At 36.5% G+C, this 18,576-nt stretch overlaps 1 protein-coding gene across 8 annotated transcripts in view; it reads left to right on the forward strand.

Moving 5' to 3' along the window:
* Nucleotides 1–18,576, forward strand: part of EHBP1 (EH domain binding protein 1) — a 350,719-nt gene that overhangs the window by 252,503 nt on the left and 79,640 nt on the right. For all 8 annotated transcript variants that reach the window (XM_064268639.1, XM_064268644.1, XM_064268640.1 and 5 more), the window contains 2 exons: nucleotides 1,732–2,631; nucleotides 8,760–8,903. In XM_064268639.1, the coding sequence (XP_064124709.1) occupies nucleotides 1,732–2,631; nucleotides 8,760–8,903 (1,044 nt within the window). The remainder of the gene's footprint in view (nucleotides 1–1,731; nucleotides 2,632–8,759; nucleotides 8,904–18,576) is intronic.

Below are 18,576 nucleotides of genomic sequence, written 5' to 3' on the forward strand. Positions count from 1 at the left end.
CTGGGTTTTTTTTTTTTTTTTTCTGGGTTGGATTAAATGCAGAACAAGAAACAACGCCGGTGCCTTAAGTCCAGGTGGACACATAGCAGAACTCACAGTGACTCCTCTTTATCAATTAAAAAAACATGTAGGAATGAATAAGACAATTTTCTTTGAAGGCTCCCTTTTTCTGTCCACACACAAACAGCTAGAAAGACAGTAGGTGATTGACCATAGCAGAAGAGATCAACCTCTGGGAACATTCCTTGACCTCGCTTACAAAAAACCTTGTTTGTTTTTAAATGTTTTTTTTTTAGTGCAATTAGTGTACATAAAATGAATTGCTACATGAAGCAAAACACCAGCAGAAGTTTCCCCACAAGGAAGCTAATCATTTTCCCAGGTCTGTGAAAAGTGCCGAATAAAAAAGATATTTACCTGTGACATCTGATCTTAACCAGGATGTCAGTGTTGTAGACAACTGGGAAATGTTTAGAAAACTGCCTGTGGTGCTTTTACTGATGGTCTGCTCTTGATGTCTGTCCATCCAGTTGTCAAGCACACGAGGAGAAAATGACTTTAATTTTCCTAAAACGTGTAAAATAACAAACGAGCCTGTACATGCACACCAGCTGAGCCATTCTCTCTAGTAAATATCTTGAGGTACCTATATCAGAAGCATAGTGCTGTGAAAATTGGAGAGGTTTTAATATCGCAATTTGTTTTTCATTTTCTTTCTTACTTATGCCGCAGTGTTTATTAAGCTACAGGAAGAATATGAGACAAAGATTAAATTCAAGGTTAGAAAATGCACTTTAGCACAGAAGTGCAGAGGATGGATTTGTCTCTGAAGTGTCACGTGGTTTCCTAACATTTCTTTTAAGAAAAACTTCGAGTTATGATCCTAAATCTGGGAAGAAGAGACACATCAGACCCCAAACCGAGAACATGACTAGAGGACCCTTAATTTCTCCAAGAGTGCATCTAAACCTTTAGCCATACTTTTAATGCTTCCCACAACACAATGCTGTTTTCAAGGGTTAGTTCAGGATAATAATAATTAATTGTAAACTGAGAAACAGCTTTGATTCTTCAAAACTAGAAAAACCTGATGTGCCACAGTCATATAAAGGCTAAGAAAAACAATACAACGCAGCCTTACATTCTCAGCTTGGTTGTAGTGCTCAAAACAACTTATTCTTTCCACCATGGGTGAAGTGAAATGAAGCCACTCTTCTCGTTATGAAAATTTGTCTTAATTGGGCATTTTAAAAACGTTTCTATGTTTCTAGGCTTAAACAGCATTTATGTGTGTTTTATAGCAGGTAATCTGGGGGTTAGTTCTTTTGGGTTATCTAGCTGTGCTTTGTGTTCCCAAATCACTGCAATTACATGACCACGGTAAAAAGAGGTTTACGTAGGAACGATATAGCTCGAGATGGATTAGTCTACAGCTTCTTTTATACCCTAAGTTCCTTATCTTAAAAATTCATTCTAAGATTTTTGTGTGTTTTAACTCTTATTTTTGCTTATTTTCTTTATTGGAAAAGACTCTTTCAAATGCCTTTACCTCACTTTTACAAATTTCTGACTTTGGAAATCTTGTTCTTTTCGTATGTCATGATGTCAGTAACATACCATACCCTCCCACAACAACAACAACAACAAAAACCCATTAAAACTTTGCTGTTTTAAAAATGTCTAGATTATCTGAAATATTCAATATACCTTTTCTTCTTCCTTCCTTTGAAGGCATACGATGGATTTGCCAGCATAGGAATTTCCCGATTATTGGAGCCTTCTGATATGGTTTTATTAGCGATTCCTGACAAACTGACTGTTATGACTTATCTCTATCAAATAAGGGCACATTTCAGCGGCCAAGAACTAAACGTAGTTCAGATAGAAGAAAATAGCAGTAAAAGCACATATAAAGTTGGAAACTATGAAACAGATACAAACAGCTCTGTTGATCAGGAAAAGTTCTATGCAGAGCTTAGCGATCTGAAGCGAGAGCCTGAACAGCAGCCTACTGGCGGGGCAGTAGACTTCTTAGCTCAGGATGACTCCGTATTTGTAAATGATAGTGGGGTTGGAGAGTCAGAAAGTGAGCATCAGACTCCTGATGATCACCTTAGTCCAAGCACAGCCTCCCCTTACTGTCGCAGGACTAAAAGTGACACAGAATCCCAGAAGTCCCAGCAGAGCTCTGGGAGGACTTCAGAACCCGATGACCCTGGAATGTGTTCCAGTACAGATTCAACCCAAGCACAGGTTTTGTTTGGCAAGAAGAAACTATTGAAAGCTGAGTTGTTAGACTTAAGTGACTTATATGTCAGTGACAAGAAGAAGGATGTGTCTGCACCCTTAACTGGTGAGGAGACAGATGAGCAAAAGCTGCAGACTCCAGAAGTTAATAGTAACTTGGAGCAAGAAAAATTGGAGAATTCCAGACCCTCAGAATGCAGATCAGGTCCTGAATCACCTATCAGAAAACCAAGTTTATCTCCCACTTCTAAACTTGGGTACTCATACAGTAGAGATGCAGACCTGGCGAAGAAAAAACGTACGTCCCTGAGGCAGACAGAGTCTGATCCAGATGCCGATAGAGCCACTGTGAATCATGCGGATCATGCCACGAAGTCAGTCCAGGTAAGTGAGTTAGAACGATGAAACGTGTTTAATAAGTTGCTAGTCTGTGTTTTTCTTTTCGTATTCATAAAACGCTTTAAGTTGTTAAGATATACTTAGGACCTTTTAATCATGGTAAAATGCTACAGTGATTAAACGTGAAGTATAATTTCTCCATTAGACAAAAACCTAGAATACATCGACTCTCTGTTTAAAATTTGTGAAACAACATTTTAAGACTATAAATAAATCCCAATGTTAAGAATGAAGGATAAAGACTGTCATCTTTTCAAATCAAAATATCATTTCTTTACGTATAAAAGCAGCATATTTTAATGAGTGAGTCAAAGCTATTTCAGTATTCCATTTAGTAAGAACATCATTCTGAAATTGTATGAGGCCAAATTAAATATTTTCCATTTAAAGCATTTCCTCAAATATCTTACTTGCATTGTAATTGGGATTTTTAGTCCCATCATTACTTGTGGTTAAAAATTCCAGTAACATTCAGATTTCTCCCCATGAGATGGATATTTACTGTATTTAATTAAATTTACAGTATTATCAATTATAAGACATACCATGAAGGAAAAAAAAAACCCACTACCAGTAAAACTATGGCACATGATTTTCTTATCACTTAGAATTTTTATTTCATGCCTATGGAACGAGCTCTTTTAGACCCATTTAGACATAAATTTATGTATCATGGGGCACTCTTATATATACACAGAAGGACATTTTAAGCAAAATAAATTGATTAAGGCAATCCTGAAACTCCCAGGGGTGGAATTGGACTCTTCTGAATCACTTTTTTATTTAGTTGTTGGTGTTCTGTTTCTCCCCCACAGTATTGTCCTCTGTGCCATCCATGGCATGGCGTTGCAGCAGCAGTCCTCAAAGTACGATCTGGGGACCTCTAGGGCTCTCTAAGAAAGACTCTTTCAGGGAGAACCCAAAGTTAAAACAATTTTTGTAATAATACTAGAGCATTATTTATGTTTTTTACTCTCATTCTCTCACAAGTGTACAGTGGCATTTTCTGGAGACTACATGATTTGTGATATCTCAATAGACTGAATATAAAAGTAGATGTGAGAATCCAGTTGCTTTCTATTAAGCCAGATATTAAAGAGAGTTACAAACATTTCAAATAATGCCATTTTTGTTATTTTTAAGTGGTTTTTTTTGTTGTTGTTGTTAAAATCTGTTAACATATAAAGAATTTACTATGGTTATTTCTAAAGGAATAAATAATTTCTTTTAAATTCCTCAGCTTTTATTTTAAAAATAGCAAACACCAATAGATACAACCAACATAAGCTAAAGCTCTTTGGGGTCCTCAGTAATTTTTAAGTGTGTACGGGAGATCTGAGACCAAAAAGTTTGAGAATCTCTGAGTTACTGCATTTCTTAAAAGAGTGCTCCATGGTTGTGTTTGGGATTTTCTTCCACCCCAATAACCCTCATTGATATATTGACGCTTTCTTGACCTTACCGAAGGTCCCAGCAGAAGATTTCAGACAATGACCTGGAGTCATGTTCCTTTCTTAAAAAGTCCTCAGGGGATTGTTGACTGAAACATCAAGGGATGGCAGCCACGCTACCAGGAATATCAAGCACATGCGTACATACGCAGTGACAACTATGTCTTGATTGCCACCTGGATGACAGATTGTAAAATGCCATCAATTAATTAAAATTTTTCAAAAATGTTAAGAAAAAAATGTGTAACTTAGAGTCAAAGAAATATAGTAGCTATCAGAGCAAACCCCTGTTCTCCTTATAAAAAGTCTGAAGTTAAAAGGCCCTGCCCTGGCAGCATAGTGGTTAGAGCCAAGGCTGCCAACCAAAAAGTCAGCAGTTGGAATCCACCAGGTGCTCCTTGGAAACTCTAGGGGGCAGTTCTACTCTGTCCTGTAGGGTCTCTATGCCTAGGAATCAACTGACGGCAACCGGTTTGGTTTGGGTTTGGCTTTGGTTTAAACACCTAAAGGAAGACCGAAGAAGAACTGATGCATTTGAATTGTGGTGTTGGCGAAGAAGGTTGAATATACTACAGACCGCCAAAAGAACCAACAAATCTGTCTTGGAAGAAGTACAACCAGAATGCTTCTTGGAAGCAAGGACGGCAAGACTGCATCACACATACTTTGGACATGTTGTCAGGAGGGATCAGTCCCTGGAGAAGGACATCATGCTTGGTAAAGTAGGGGGCCAGCGAAAAAGAGGAAGACCCTTAGTGGATGGATTAACACAGTGGCTGCAACAGTGGGCTCAAGCACAGCAACAATTGTGAGGATGGTGCAGGACCAGGCAGTGTTTCGTTCCATTGTGCATAGGGCCACTATGAGTCAGAACTGACTAGACAGCACCCAACAACAACAACAAGTACCTAAACCTCCCTGAAAGCTTTCAGGCCAGCATAATGTTCACATCGTACCAGTTGCCGTTGACTCCAACTCACGGCGACCCCATGTGTGTCAGAGTAGCACTGTGCTGCATAGGGCTTACAATGGCTGATTTTTGGGGACTAGATCACCAGGCCTTCCTTCATGTAGGTTTGACAGTGGCAGAGCTTGGTGAGCCTAAGTTCTAATGTCCAATACAGAGTATCATGCTGTGGTTCTGTTCAGGTGATTTAAGTGACATACAGATACATGGACTGGATGATAGAAGCAACATCTGTTTACAGCTCCTTATGCTTGTTCATTGGCTATTGGTTTATTGATCAGAATTTCATTTAAGGTAAACTTAAAGGTTTTTGACACCAGATTGGTAAAAGTAACATCTGACACCAAAAATAATAATACAGGCGCTGACACTTGATAGGTTTTTTTATTGTGTATAGCAGCTATATTTTGATCACTACGCTGGCCTGAAAGCTTTCAGGGTGATTTGTGTACTTGGAACCTTTTTAAATTGATTTATAAGGAGAACAGGGGCTTGCTGTGATAGCTACTGTATTTCTTTAATTCTAAGATACGTGTTTTTTCTTAAATCTGTTTCTGCTTTATATACTGTATTTCATCAATTCTAAGATATGCGCATCTTTTTATATTTTTAACATCTCCAAAATCAAGATGTTACTTGTAATAGTTTGTCAAAGTTTAATTGGCAGTATTTTCTCTTTCTTATTAGTTCATATAATAATGGTGAGTCTTAAAATTGATGGCATTAGATTAAAGGAAATTTGCCAACTTAATATAGCTTTATAGACTTACAAGGGTCATAATGTTGCCCGTTTGAGTGTCTAATGTGATGATGGTTATATGTCTTACACATATCTCTCTCAAACTTTACAACCCCATGAGGTAAACGGATGAATCCTATTATATGTATGGGAAAACTGGGGGTTACAGAGTTGCCCAAGGTCACATAATAAGTGTTAAAGTTCAAATTCAAAACTAACATGCCTGACTCCAAAGTCTATGTTCCTAAACTTTACGCTCACAGTATCTCTCTGTTTTTAACCATCATCACACTAAAAAATAATCATAACTTAGAAGGAAAGTATTCAGATATACTGAAGGGCAGTTTGGCAGTGTGCATCAAGTTCCTTAAAAATGTTTATCTCATTAGATCCTACTTCCAGGAATATTTCATAAGGAGATAATCAGAATTGTATATAAGATTTTATATATAAGAACATTCATAAAAGCATTATTTATTGTAGTGAAAAATTGTAAAGAACCTAAATGTCAACTAAAATAAGACAAATAAAGTGCGACACATTCGTGTAATAGAATACTAGGTTGTTGTTGTTGTTGTTAGTTGCTGTTGAGTCAATACAGACTCGTGGCAACCACATATGTGCAGAGTAGAACTGCTCCCTAGGGCTCCCGAGGCTGTGACTGCCAGGCCTGCACACAAGGTTTGAACTGCCAACCTTTTGGGTGGTAGTTGAGTGCTTAATCATTTGTCCCTGAATACTAGGTAGCTAATTAAAAAAAATCATGTTTTCAAAAAAAAATTTAAGGACATGAGAAAATGGTTATAATATTAAGTGAAACAAAAAAAAAGGATTCTGCAATGATTATCTCTAGGTGCTAGGATTATTCATTATTTTCATTTTTACTTTTATGTATTTTCTAAACTTTATATAATGAATATGGATGACGTTTATAATCAGGAAAAAAAAAAAATTTGTGTGTATATGCCTTTAAGACCAAGGCACAGTTTTTCATGTCTGTGTAACTGGTTAGGATCACTAAAAAAAAAAAGGTGCAGGTGAAATCACCGAATTTAGTGCTAGTGAGCGTCCTAAAGATGCCTGTTCCAAGTCCTGTCATTTCAAAGATAAGGAAATTGAGGGATTAAAAAAATAATAATAGTTAACATTTACCCAAAAAAAAAACAAAAACCTTTTTTCTTTTATGTGTCAGTGCTAAGCATGTTACTCTGTTTCACTGAATCTTTACAGTATCCTTATGAGAATTGGTCTATTTTTATCCCCATTTATAGATGAGAGAAATTAAGTTAGCTTGCCCACAATTAAGTGGTAAAACTGGGATTTGAACCCAGATCTGTCTGACTCCAGAGTCCTTAAACACTATGTAATGGAACGAGATACAGTTTTCAGGTGACCTGCTCAATATTATTACGTTGCTCATTATTAGCGGATGAGGGATTGGCAGCCCGGTATCTTGACTGAAAATTCATTTAATTAGTTTGTCTGTTTTTGAGAAAGTGTTGTTATTGTAACCAATTTGATTGCAGTGGCCAGTTCCATTATGTACTATCAGTATGAGCTAAGAATCTGTCACTGATACATTCAAATCGTATCTATTCAAACTTTTTCTTTAATCCTCTTAAAATCTTGGGCGATGCAGATGTTCTAGAATTAGATTGTGTGGTGATAGCTGCACAGCCTGTGAATATTCTAAAAACCACAGAATTGTACACTTCAAGAAAAACCTTTCCTCATATGAGATTGCAGGAAAGGATTTAAAAATAGTTATAGTAAGATGTAAAGATCAGAAAGAGACCCAAAATGATGTACTAAATTTAAATTTAAAAAAAGATAGTTTCACATTATACCAAATAAAGTAATTGGTGTACTGTTTATTGACCTTTCCTTGACCCCGAGTGATACCAAAACTGTGCACTGAAAGGGAGGTGAAAGAAATGAAGTATCACAGTAATAGTCATCTGAAGCCAGAAGTTGGCTACTTTAGTAGAAAAAGGGAATTTGGAGTTATTAGCACTGTTTAAGAATTGATTTCTATTGGTGGCCAATACCTGTTATACTCCAAAAATATATTGTAAAATTATAAATTAATCTAGGAAAATTCTCTTCCAATTCTGGTATGATTGTTTTTGTTTTAACAAGTGAACAATGGAGGAAACTAGGTTTACATTTTTTTATAAACTATGAAAGATTTGAATTTTCTATAAATATTCATTGTCAAGAATATAAAGAATTATTGCCACAGGTATTTAATATCAACATACAAATTTAGAAGACATGTGTTTATCAATTCTGGAAACCAAAACCAAACCAAACTACGACTCATAGCGACCCTACAGGACAGAGTAGAACTGCCCCTAGGGTTTCCAAGGCTGCAAACCTTTGCGGAAGCAGACTCCCACAGCTTTCTCTCATGGAGCGGCGGTTAGGTTCGAACTGCCAACTTTTCAGTTAGTAGCTGAGCGCTTAACTGCTATGCCACCAGGGCTCCTGTTATCAATTCTATATAACTACAAAAATGAAGGAGTCCCTGGGCGGTGCAAAGAGTTAACGCTAACCAAAGGTTGGAGGTTCAAGTCCACCCAGAGGTGCCTTGGAAGAAAGGCCTGGTGATCTACTTCCCAAAAATCAGCCATTGAAAACCCTGCGGAGCGCAGTTCTATTCCGACACGCCTGGGTCGCCCTGAGTCGAAGTCTCCTTGGTAGCAACTTGTAGTGAAAATGAAGCTAAGAAATTTTTTAAAATGTCTTTGATAAATTACATTGTATTTAGCAAATATGAAGAATTTGTATAATAGCCATATGGACCTTATACCTTATGAAAATAAATTCTCATATGCTGTAATCTTACTCCTGACTTCCTCTGCTGTTTTGACAGTCTAACCATTAATTAGTTTACAAATGTATATTACATCTTCTTTTTTTTTTTTGCTTCTAATTCTGCATCTTTGCTTTTAAGCACCGAATGTTATCCAGACAAGAAGAACTTAAGGAAAGAGCAAGAATTCTGCTTGAACAAGCAAGAAGAGATGCTGCTTTGAAGGCAGGGAATAAACAGAATACCAACGCAGCCACGCCGCTCAGCACCAGGCAGCTAAGTGATGTGAGGAACTTTGGTTGAAAAAGCCGTAGATCATAATTGTAATCATGGGGCAAGGGGAGTGATTTGCTTGTATTTTTGCTGGATAATTTTTTTTTAATAGACTTTGTGCATTGTAAGTTCTTGCTATTCTTACTGAACTAATAACTTTGTATTTGGAGGAACATATTGTGATAATTCCTAGCCAGCAGTGTTAGCTATGAGGAAAAGTAAAATCCTAGCATATCATTTCCACATATACACAAATAGTCTGTTTTTTGCTTATTAACATTTTTCAATTTCAGTAGTGCTCTGAGGTTGTAGTTTGTCCATGAAAGTTCATTTTGCTGAAAATATTAGAATATGATAATAAACCCAACACCCAGTGCTATCAAGTCGATTCCGACTCATAGCGACCCTATAGGACAGAGTAGAACTGCCCCATAGAGTTTCCAGGGAGCACCTGGAGGAATATGATAATAGTATCTACCATTTCTTGAATACCACTGTGTATTTCAGGTACCGTAATGGATGTTTTACATAATTTTTGTTTTATTTAACCCCATTCAATCTACTTTCCAGATGAGAACACTGAGGCTGGTAGGTAAGATAGGCTGGACGAGATCACAGAGTCAGTAAATGATGAATCCAGAATTTGAACCCGAGCCTTATGAGACTCCAGAGTCATTGTTCTTTTGTATCACAGACTGCCATCCCTATGTTAAACTACATGTTTATATGTATTTTTGTGTAGTGCTTCACAGACAGTAATGAACATGTAATAGTGTTGTTGTTGTTCTGTGCTGTCAAGTCGATTCCTGGAAACCCTTCAACTTAGGGAGACTTGAACCTCTTTGTGAATATGGTGAAAACTATGGCATCCCTCCTCTCCACCAAATTGACGTATACATAATATGACATACTTTTCTTATGAGTCTGCAGATACCTGTTTAAGACCCTATAATCCCAAGCATCGTTTTTCAGACTTTAAGTCTGACACAATAATGGAGTATAAAATTAACTTACCGAAACCAAACCTGTTGCTGTCGAGTTGATTCCAACTCATAGCAATCCTACAGGACAGAGGAGAACTGCCCTGTAGGGTTTCTAAGGAGCACCTGATGAATTTGAACTGTCAAACTTCTGGTTAGCAGCAGTAGCTCTTAACGACTATGCCACCAGGGTTTCCCTCAGTAATTAATTTATTTTTAATGAAAAGAAACAGGATAGAATGGAATAGGAAATTTCAGAATTCATTGCGTAAAGTAAACATAGTATTTTTCATGTGAAAATTTTATTTTGGTTGTGCGTATGTGTGTGTGTGTTTACTGGGCCTTGAAGAAAAATGTATTTTCAACTGGACCATGATCAAAAGCATTTGAGACATACTAATCTAGAGGAGTGAGCTTTTTAAGGAAGAACTTCTATAGCTTTTATGTCACCGTTTTCAATGCCTAGTCATCTGTTATAATTTTTTTGATTCAGTCATTTGTCAGGTATTTATTGAGTGTCTGAATTGAATGCATTCATAGTGACAGAAAGACTAGGCTTCTTCCTCATGAGTTTACATGCTGGTGGGAGGAGAGATGATAGCAAATAAATAAATAAACAAAATAATCACAGAGTATGAAGACTGCGTATATAGTAGAAGGTAATTTGGGTAGGTGGGGGCTTGAGTGATCTGAGGAGAGGACCGCCTGAACTAAGACTTGATGGATGAGAAGGATCTAGTCAAGTGAAGAGCCACAGAAAGAGTATTCTCTTTAAAAAGAAAGTTATTTTTGTTGGTATTATATTTGTGATAAATTTTGTTTCATAATTCTTTCAAGCTCTCAGAAATGTGGAAAATTTATACCTTTATATTTTTCAAACATGTTAATTTTAGATTCAGAATACCTGAGATTTAAATGACCTGTCTGCCAAGCGAGTTTTTTAAAATTGCAGTCATTTTACATGTGTAATTTTATATATATTAATAATTATCATCTAGTATTTGTTGAGTACTTACTATATGCCAAGCCAGATTCTAAGTGCTTTTACACGAATTTTCTCATTTAATTATCACAACTGTATGAAGTAAGTATATTTATCTATGCTTTATGAGTGAAAAAAAAGACACACAAATTAATGATAATAAGTTAATAACAAATAGGCCAGAAATTGAACCTAGACAGTATGACTTCTGACATCATGTTCTTAAACATTGTGTTGTATTTCCTTTTCATTTAGTCCTTTGACATCCTTGCAAAGTAGGAATAGATATTATTGTATCCGTTGTAGGTTTAGGAAAGTGAGTTCTTAAAAAAGTATTTAAATTTACCTAGGGACACAGACAGTGGCAAAATGGGCTCCGAATTCAAGCATCCTGACTCTTAAAGCTGTTTATTCTTTCATTCAGTTCATTCATTTACTAGTTTGACCTTCAACAAATATTTGTCAGTCTGCTCTTCTGTACCAATAACTTTACTTACACTTTTTCTTTTCCAAGTGAAACTTAAACCTTTAATAAATAAATTTTAATATTGTGAATTCAATATCAGAAGCTAATTACTAAAACATCTCTTAGTCCATGTCTGTGACACCTTACAATATTCATAAATTATATAACTTGAATTTTAAGGAACATACTGCTGGTGAGTTCATTGACTTAAATACACTTCTACACTGCTGGTGGCATGTAACCTGCCACCCCTCTCTGGAAAGCTATTATGCATCATCAAGAAATCCCCATTCCCTTTTACCCAATAATTCCACTAACAAAGCTCCATAAATACATAATTATCACAATGCTATTTATAATACCAAAAATTTAGAAATGGCCTAATGCTTAAAAATAGAATGATTAAATAATGTAAATACATATAATTGTTATGTAGCCATTAAAATTATCTAGTTAGTAATTTTTTTATTACATCTTAGATGAAGTTTTACAGAACAAACTTGCTTCTCGTTAAACAATTAGTACACTTATTGTTTTATGGCATTGGTTACCAACCCCATGACATGTCAGCACTCTCCCTTCTCAACCTTGGATTCTCTGTTACCAGCTTTCATGCCTCTTCCTGCCCTCTAGTCCTTGCCCCTGGGCTGGTGTGGCTTGTGAGTCTCGTTTTGTTTTATGGGCCTGTCTAATCTTTGGCTGAAGGGTAAACCTCAGGAGTGACTTCATTACTGAGCTAAAAGGATGTCCAGGGGCCATACTTTCGGGGTTTCTCCAATCTTTGTCAGGCCGGTAAGCATTGTCTTTTTTCGTGAATTAGAATTTTGTTCTACATTTTTCTCCAGCTCTGTCTGGGACCTTCTGTTGTGATCACTGTCAGAGCAGTTGGTGGTGGTAGCCATGCATCATGTAGTTGTGCTGGACTCAGTCTGGTGGAGGCTGTGGTGGTTGTGGTCCATTAGTCATTTGGACTAATCTGTCTCTTGTGTCTTTGGTTTTCTTCATTCTCCCTTGCTCCAGACGGGGTGAAGCCAGTGGAGTATCTTAGATGGCTGCTCACAAGCTTTTAAGACCCCAGCAAAAAGTAGAATCTTTGATGTGGTGACAAAATATGAAATTGCTCACTACAGATGATCTAGTAAACAAAGTAAATACCGTGCTTAGCTTGCCTGTTGGATAATTCACCCCTGAACACATCTTTTTTTCTCACATGTGAGCTATTCAAGGACCTTGCATTCCCAGCACCAACCACTCAGTAAATGTGGGTTTAATGAAGAAACGAAGGGAATAGTGACAGGCTAATTTTCATGTCCTCTGAATACCAACTAATAAAAAATGAGCTTAAATATGAAAAATTTCGGTTGCTTTAAGGAGTTTCTTGGTAGTAAAGCTTTGTAAACAGAAAAGAAGTCTCATCTGAAGATCATTAAAGCAGAATGGATTATCACCAGGCAAAGGAGGCTAAAGTGTCCCCTGTCTTGAGGTGACTTTGCCACTTTCAAACTGAAGGCTCCCTGTATCCTTTCCTGCCTGTTCTTTAATCCTACATTATGATACCTTCCTTAGTTGTTACGTAGGTACACACCAAATCCTCACACACACACCTGCTTCACCCATATTTTGGGACCTCTGATTAGAGTTCACCTCCCAGATCTCCTTGAATCCCAACACTGTACTTACTGAACACTCCCTCTTATAATTAGTATAGCTTTAGGCTGGAAGGTTGGGAAGCAGTTTCTAAGATACTGAACACAATTCTTGGTAGTCTTATCTGGTGGATCCTTAGGTACAGACTCTACTTAAGTTATCCTCAGAAGAATTTGAACTTTAATTTCTCTTAAAAGGCAACTCACAAAGCCAGGTACTGCAAACCTTTTAATTTTCTTATTTTGCCAGAACTACCATTATGTATATTAAGAAGAACCTGCTACAAGTACATATTGCCTTTTAGTCTTTTTTAGGGGAAGTTGTTTACGTGATTTACGTCGTATCTCTGTGCCTTTAGATATTCATTTAGCATGTTTCAGGTGTTCCCTGAAATTACTTTTCTGCAGAAGACAAATTCCGTCACTCTTTTTCCCTTGATCTCTCTGATTTATATTTCTTTGCTTCCTATTCCTTTTGTACTAGGAAATTTTCAAGTGTTGCATTTTACTAATGCAACTTTAGGTGTCATATTTGTTTTGTTCATTGTTTTCAAAATATACTTAAAGTCAGCTTTACAACTCTGAAGTTTATCAGGTCAATAGTCTAGCCATAACATGATCCAAAGGAACCTTCTTGATTACGTAATATATAAAAAGACAAATTCTGAGGAAAATGTGATCTTTGTTTTTCAATAAAGTATTTCTTTTTAATGATTTTTCTTTGTTACTGAATTCCCTTCCACTTTTCCCCTGGATACGTGCAAAGAGAATTTAACAAGCTAGTCTATTTCAGACTGTTTTGCTTATTACTTTGCGTTGGGATATATATATATTTTTAATACGTATAATAAGCACTTTTACTTAAAAAAATTACAGTTCAAAAGATAATACTCATGTTATCACATAGATACCTGAAAAGTTTGCATTTAATGTGCTAAAGTTTTGGATTGGTATACTCTAAGAAGCTAAAGGATGACGGTTGTACCCCCAGTGCTCAGAATTATTAGGATATTCATGAAGGACTTCGAACCCATCGGAAGAGTGATGCCACATACGTTTAATTATTACTTTTATTTCTTTAAGAAGGAAAAAGTCTATTTTAAAAGTAAAAAACACTTGCTGTAGAGTCCACACCAATCCAAACCAAACCAAACCGCTTGGCGCGGAGTGGACTCCAGCTCATGGCGAGCCCGTGTGTCAGAGTGAAACTGTGCTCCAGAAGGTGTTTAATGCTGATTTTTTGGAAGTGGATCACCAGGCCTTTCTTCCAAGGTGCTTCTGGGTGGAATTTGACCTCCAACCTTTTGGTTAGGAGCCGAGAGCTTTAAACGTTTGCACCACTCAGAGACTCTATCTTATAAATAGAAAGTCTTAAAAGAGAATCAGGATGATTCTTTACCCGAATTAATCTAATCACCTAATAGTCAATTTATAAATGTTTTTGTTTTTCTCGATAGTAAATTTTGTAGCATAATAAGAATATGGTTTGCGGATAGTGTTTACATAGGTAGAAAGGTCAGAAAAGAATTAATCTATTGTAGAAAGATGAAGTTTTTTTCCCTGATATTTAATCTAGAAATGTAATGACCCCATTACACTCAGTTGGCATAAGAATCTGCCCTCTCTTGTCAGGTTGTTGTATTTGTTGTTAGTCCCTGTCGAGTTGACTCCAACTCGTGGTGACCCCGTGTGTACAGAATAGGGTTTTCAAGACTGTGACCTTTCAGAAGCAGATTGCCAGGCCTGTCTTCCAGGGTGCCTCTGGGTGGGTTCAAACCATGAACCTTTCAGCTAGCAGTTGAGCATTTCAGTTAGGCAGCAGGACCAAACTGCAAGTCAGCAGCCAGTACTAGAAGGTTTTCATGAATATTTTAATCTTCTAAAGAAAACAATCTCTCTCTCTCCCCTTCTCTCTCAGGGAAAGGAATTATAGTTTGGTCAGTTCTTAGTTAACTTCAAAACTGCAAACCTAAAAAGAGACGTGACTTTTTTTTTTTTTTAACTGGCCTTTGGAAATTAATCCAAATGGCTTATTGGTGAGAATCAAGAGAATGCAAATTGTTCTTTGGAGAATTAAACCTTTAAGGGATATTTTGTTGGTATGAAGGGATGGGGCATCAACCTTGTACTTTTGATGTTAATTGGAAAATATTGATTTAAAAGGGACTAATCTGTCGTGCTGATAATTGTAGCAGATTTTGATAAGATCCAAATAATCAAAGAAGCAGTTACCATCTAACTGGTAAAAAAACAAACAAACCAGTAAACATCATTTTGGTAATCCTCCATAGATAGTAACTTTTTCAGTAGTTTTCCTATATCTGTTTCCTTAAGTATATATCATCATAAAAATGTACGTGATATAAAATTATGTTTTTATGAATATTAGCTGTGTTACATTTAAATGGTTAGCCTCTAGGGATCAACACTTTAAAATTAAGTTTAAACTAAAATTTTTGTTTCCTAGTTACACATATAGGATCACTATGAGTCGGAATCGACTCAATGGCAGTGGGTTTGGTTTTTTGGTTTTAATTACACATATTATCAGGTCTATTATTAGGAAGAAATATGTTTTTAACTTTGCATTTATAATTTCATTTAAAAAAACATTAGCTCAGTTATTATAAAAGGAAATCTAAACCCTTTAATAATATATACAGTGAGAATTTTGTTTTATTCAGGGAATTTTATTCACCATATGAGGTAGAATGTCTACTCCCAGAGCACTGGGATTAAAATGTATTCCTTATTTCTTACTTACTCCAGCACAGTCGCCAGAAGGTTCAATGTACATAATCTGTGTCAGACCAGTGAGACACTTTAAATGTATAGCTCGTCTTTTTTACAGTTGCGTTTTAGAGAAGAATGCCAGTGCACTTTCTGTGTTCAACATAAATACCTCTGTCCAAGTCTGTGGTTTTTATTCATTATTACTTAAAAAATAGTTTATCTAGTATGTCTAAATTTAAGTTGATTTGAAGTCTGCAATCCTGACAATGGTTACTAGACTGCTTAGAAAACATATTGTTAGCTTGCTAGCATATCTTCAAAGTCACATAAAACACCGGCATTGTTGAGGGGGAAAAAAAAAACTCAGGCATCTCTTCTCTTATGTGGCCACAAACCCCTAGCCTGAAAAGTCTTATTTATGTGAGATTGCCATTGAACGCATGAAGCTAGGGCTAGGTGTCTAAGCATCAGGGACACTCCTTTTATGCAACTCTTAATGGCCATGGACGTTTTCCCTGTGACTGTTCAGTGTAGTGGTGAACATCCCAGGATGATATCATCATTACTAAGAGCTGTATTTTATATTGCCTATTCTGTTATTGCCTCAGCATGCACAGGGGTAGAGTTTCAATCTTTATTCATTTCGTTTTTTAGTGTTTCTTTTGTTCTTCTTATCATGTTCTGGCTTTCCCAAGGATACATGCCTTGACCGAAAAGTCACGTGTGCATTACTAATTGTGTGCTATTGTGTTTACAGTTCCTAGCGGTGGCACTGTGAAGCTGCTAATGCCTTTGCTTCACTTGATGTAAAATAATCTGAGTGTCTTTGATAGCAGTGAAACAGTATTAATTGTTTTGTACATTTCTTGGTCACTCTTCTTAGGTGGTCTTCATAATCTATTAGAACTTTGAGCCAGATTTTTGTAAATGTCATGCCTCCAGCAGTGATTAAATTGGTAATTAATGAATAGTCTTTGGCAATCTAAACCACATCCCGTTAATTTTCCCTTTTGAGTTTTTAGAAGTTGTCTTCTGTGTCAGAAATCATTGTGCCACCTCGCTATATGGTCCCTTGGCATGAAACCACAGTGGCTTGATTTTTGCAGCCATTAGTAGATCAGAGCAGTAATTTCACAGTATTTTGGTCAAGGTAATTATAATACCAAGAACTGAGAAGATTTGAAAATTCACGAAAGAAGTCCAGAAATACCAGGTGAGCTTCCTTGTGTTCACTGGAACGTTATGATTAGTTTAATTGGTCTTTGTTTGATTTTAGCCGCAGAAACTCTTTGTGCCACAGCAGTGCAGTGACTTTATACTTGAGTGTTTCTGACCTTCTTTGACAAGGGTGGGTGCAAAAATGAGCCCTTTGAAATAGTCCCCTTCCCCAAGGGGGTTAAACTGTATTTTAAAACTTAACTATAGGAAACAAAGCTAATTCATTTCTCCATATTGTTCTATGGCATGCTTAGCAAGTTTATTTTCTGTCTCAAAGCGTATGCAACTATTATTATTATTTTTTTTTTAACTATCAGTCTTTCCTGCACGTGAGATCTTGTTGGAGCTTCGATATCGTAAGAGAACCTAGCAGTGCCTTAATGAGTGAGACTGAAATGTGGCTTTCCTTTTTGTCACAAAATAGGTGAAAGTGTCCCCTGACTTGACTGATTGCTTATGTGTATATTAGACCTCGGCGATGCATTGTGCACATTAAAGTTTAAGGACTCACTTGCCTGTTGGCTTCTGAAAGGATTGTCGTGGTCACCTTTTCTGGAAGCCCTTAATGAAACCAAATAGCTTGCTTGGACTTTGGACCTAACCATCGGGGTGTTTCATGCAGTCTTGTCAGTTGATGTTCATGAATTGACTTGAACAAAGATCAAAGTGTTCCTCCAAATGAAGAATCTGCGAGACAGCTCCTTCAATTGCGCCACAAGAGCTAATCAAGCCATCAGTTCTTTATGCACTCACTCTACATGGCTTTAAGAATTTAATACCAAGTGATTTGTCAGTACAAATTGATATTCTGATTTTATGCTTTTCTCTTGCCTGGTTCTCTTCCACTGTACCCCATTTCCTACAAACTGGGGTAGGGGGGACACAGAAGACACAGCTGCTTTTTACGACTAAGTTTCAATAAGAACCTTATAATTTAAAATCAGGTATTAAAGTTTACGAATACAAACAGGCCAAGAACAAGTTACAGTTTAAAAATAAATGGTATTCATAGGCCATAATGCTAAATATACCGCCAAATTTTTAGGATGAACAAAGGATTATCCTAGGGTCTGTTTTGTTTCTATTTTTGTTTTAGTCATTTAATTGATTTGATACTTGAAAGAACTTTGTCTCAAAGTATTCCAATTGCATCAAAGTATTGATTTTCCAAGCTTAGATTCAAAGGAAGTTATCTGAAAATACCTTGTAAGTTCCCCCCCCCGCCACGTTAATATAATTTGGGGAAAGGGAATGATAGTTTAGGAAGAATTTTTTTTTTCCTATCTCAGAAGCAGTTTTTAAGGGATTTAGCCTTATTTAGCCTGAAGGTCTTAGCACTAATGAGAGCACTTAAATTACGTCACTTAAATTAGGCCGTTGATTGGACAGCTCATCTATCAACTGAAGCGTGAGAATTTGTATCTGGGGTACCTTTTATACATTTTAAATGTATCTGTACCTCCGTGACTTTGTACCTTTCCCTGAGTACTTTAATTGGTATCTCTATGATTGTGGTTGTGTGTAATATAAATACAACCAAAAGAAAGAGACTCCTGTATTATTTTGACCATTAAAATTTGTATTCGAAAATCATTAAATTTTAAATTACGACTTTGGCATGAAAATCAAATTCAGGTACTTATTTTCTTAATAATGAAAA

Source organism: Loxodonta africana, chromosome 15 (assembly GCF_030014295.1).
Source record: "Loxodonta africana isolate mLoxAfr1 chromosome 15, mLoxAfr1.hap2, whole genome shotgun sequence".
NCBI classification, from domain to species: domain Eukaryota; kingdom Metazoa; phylum Chordata; class Mammalia; order Proboscidea; family Elephantidae; genus Loxodonta; species Loxodonta africana.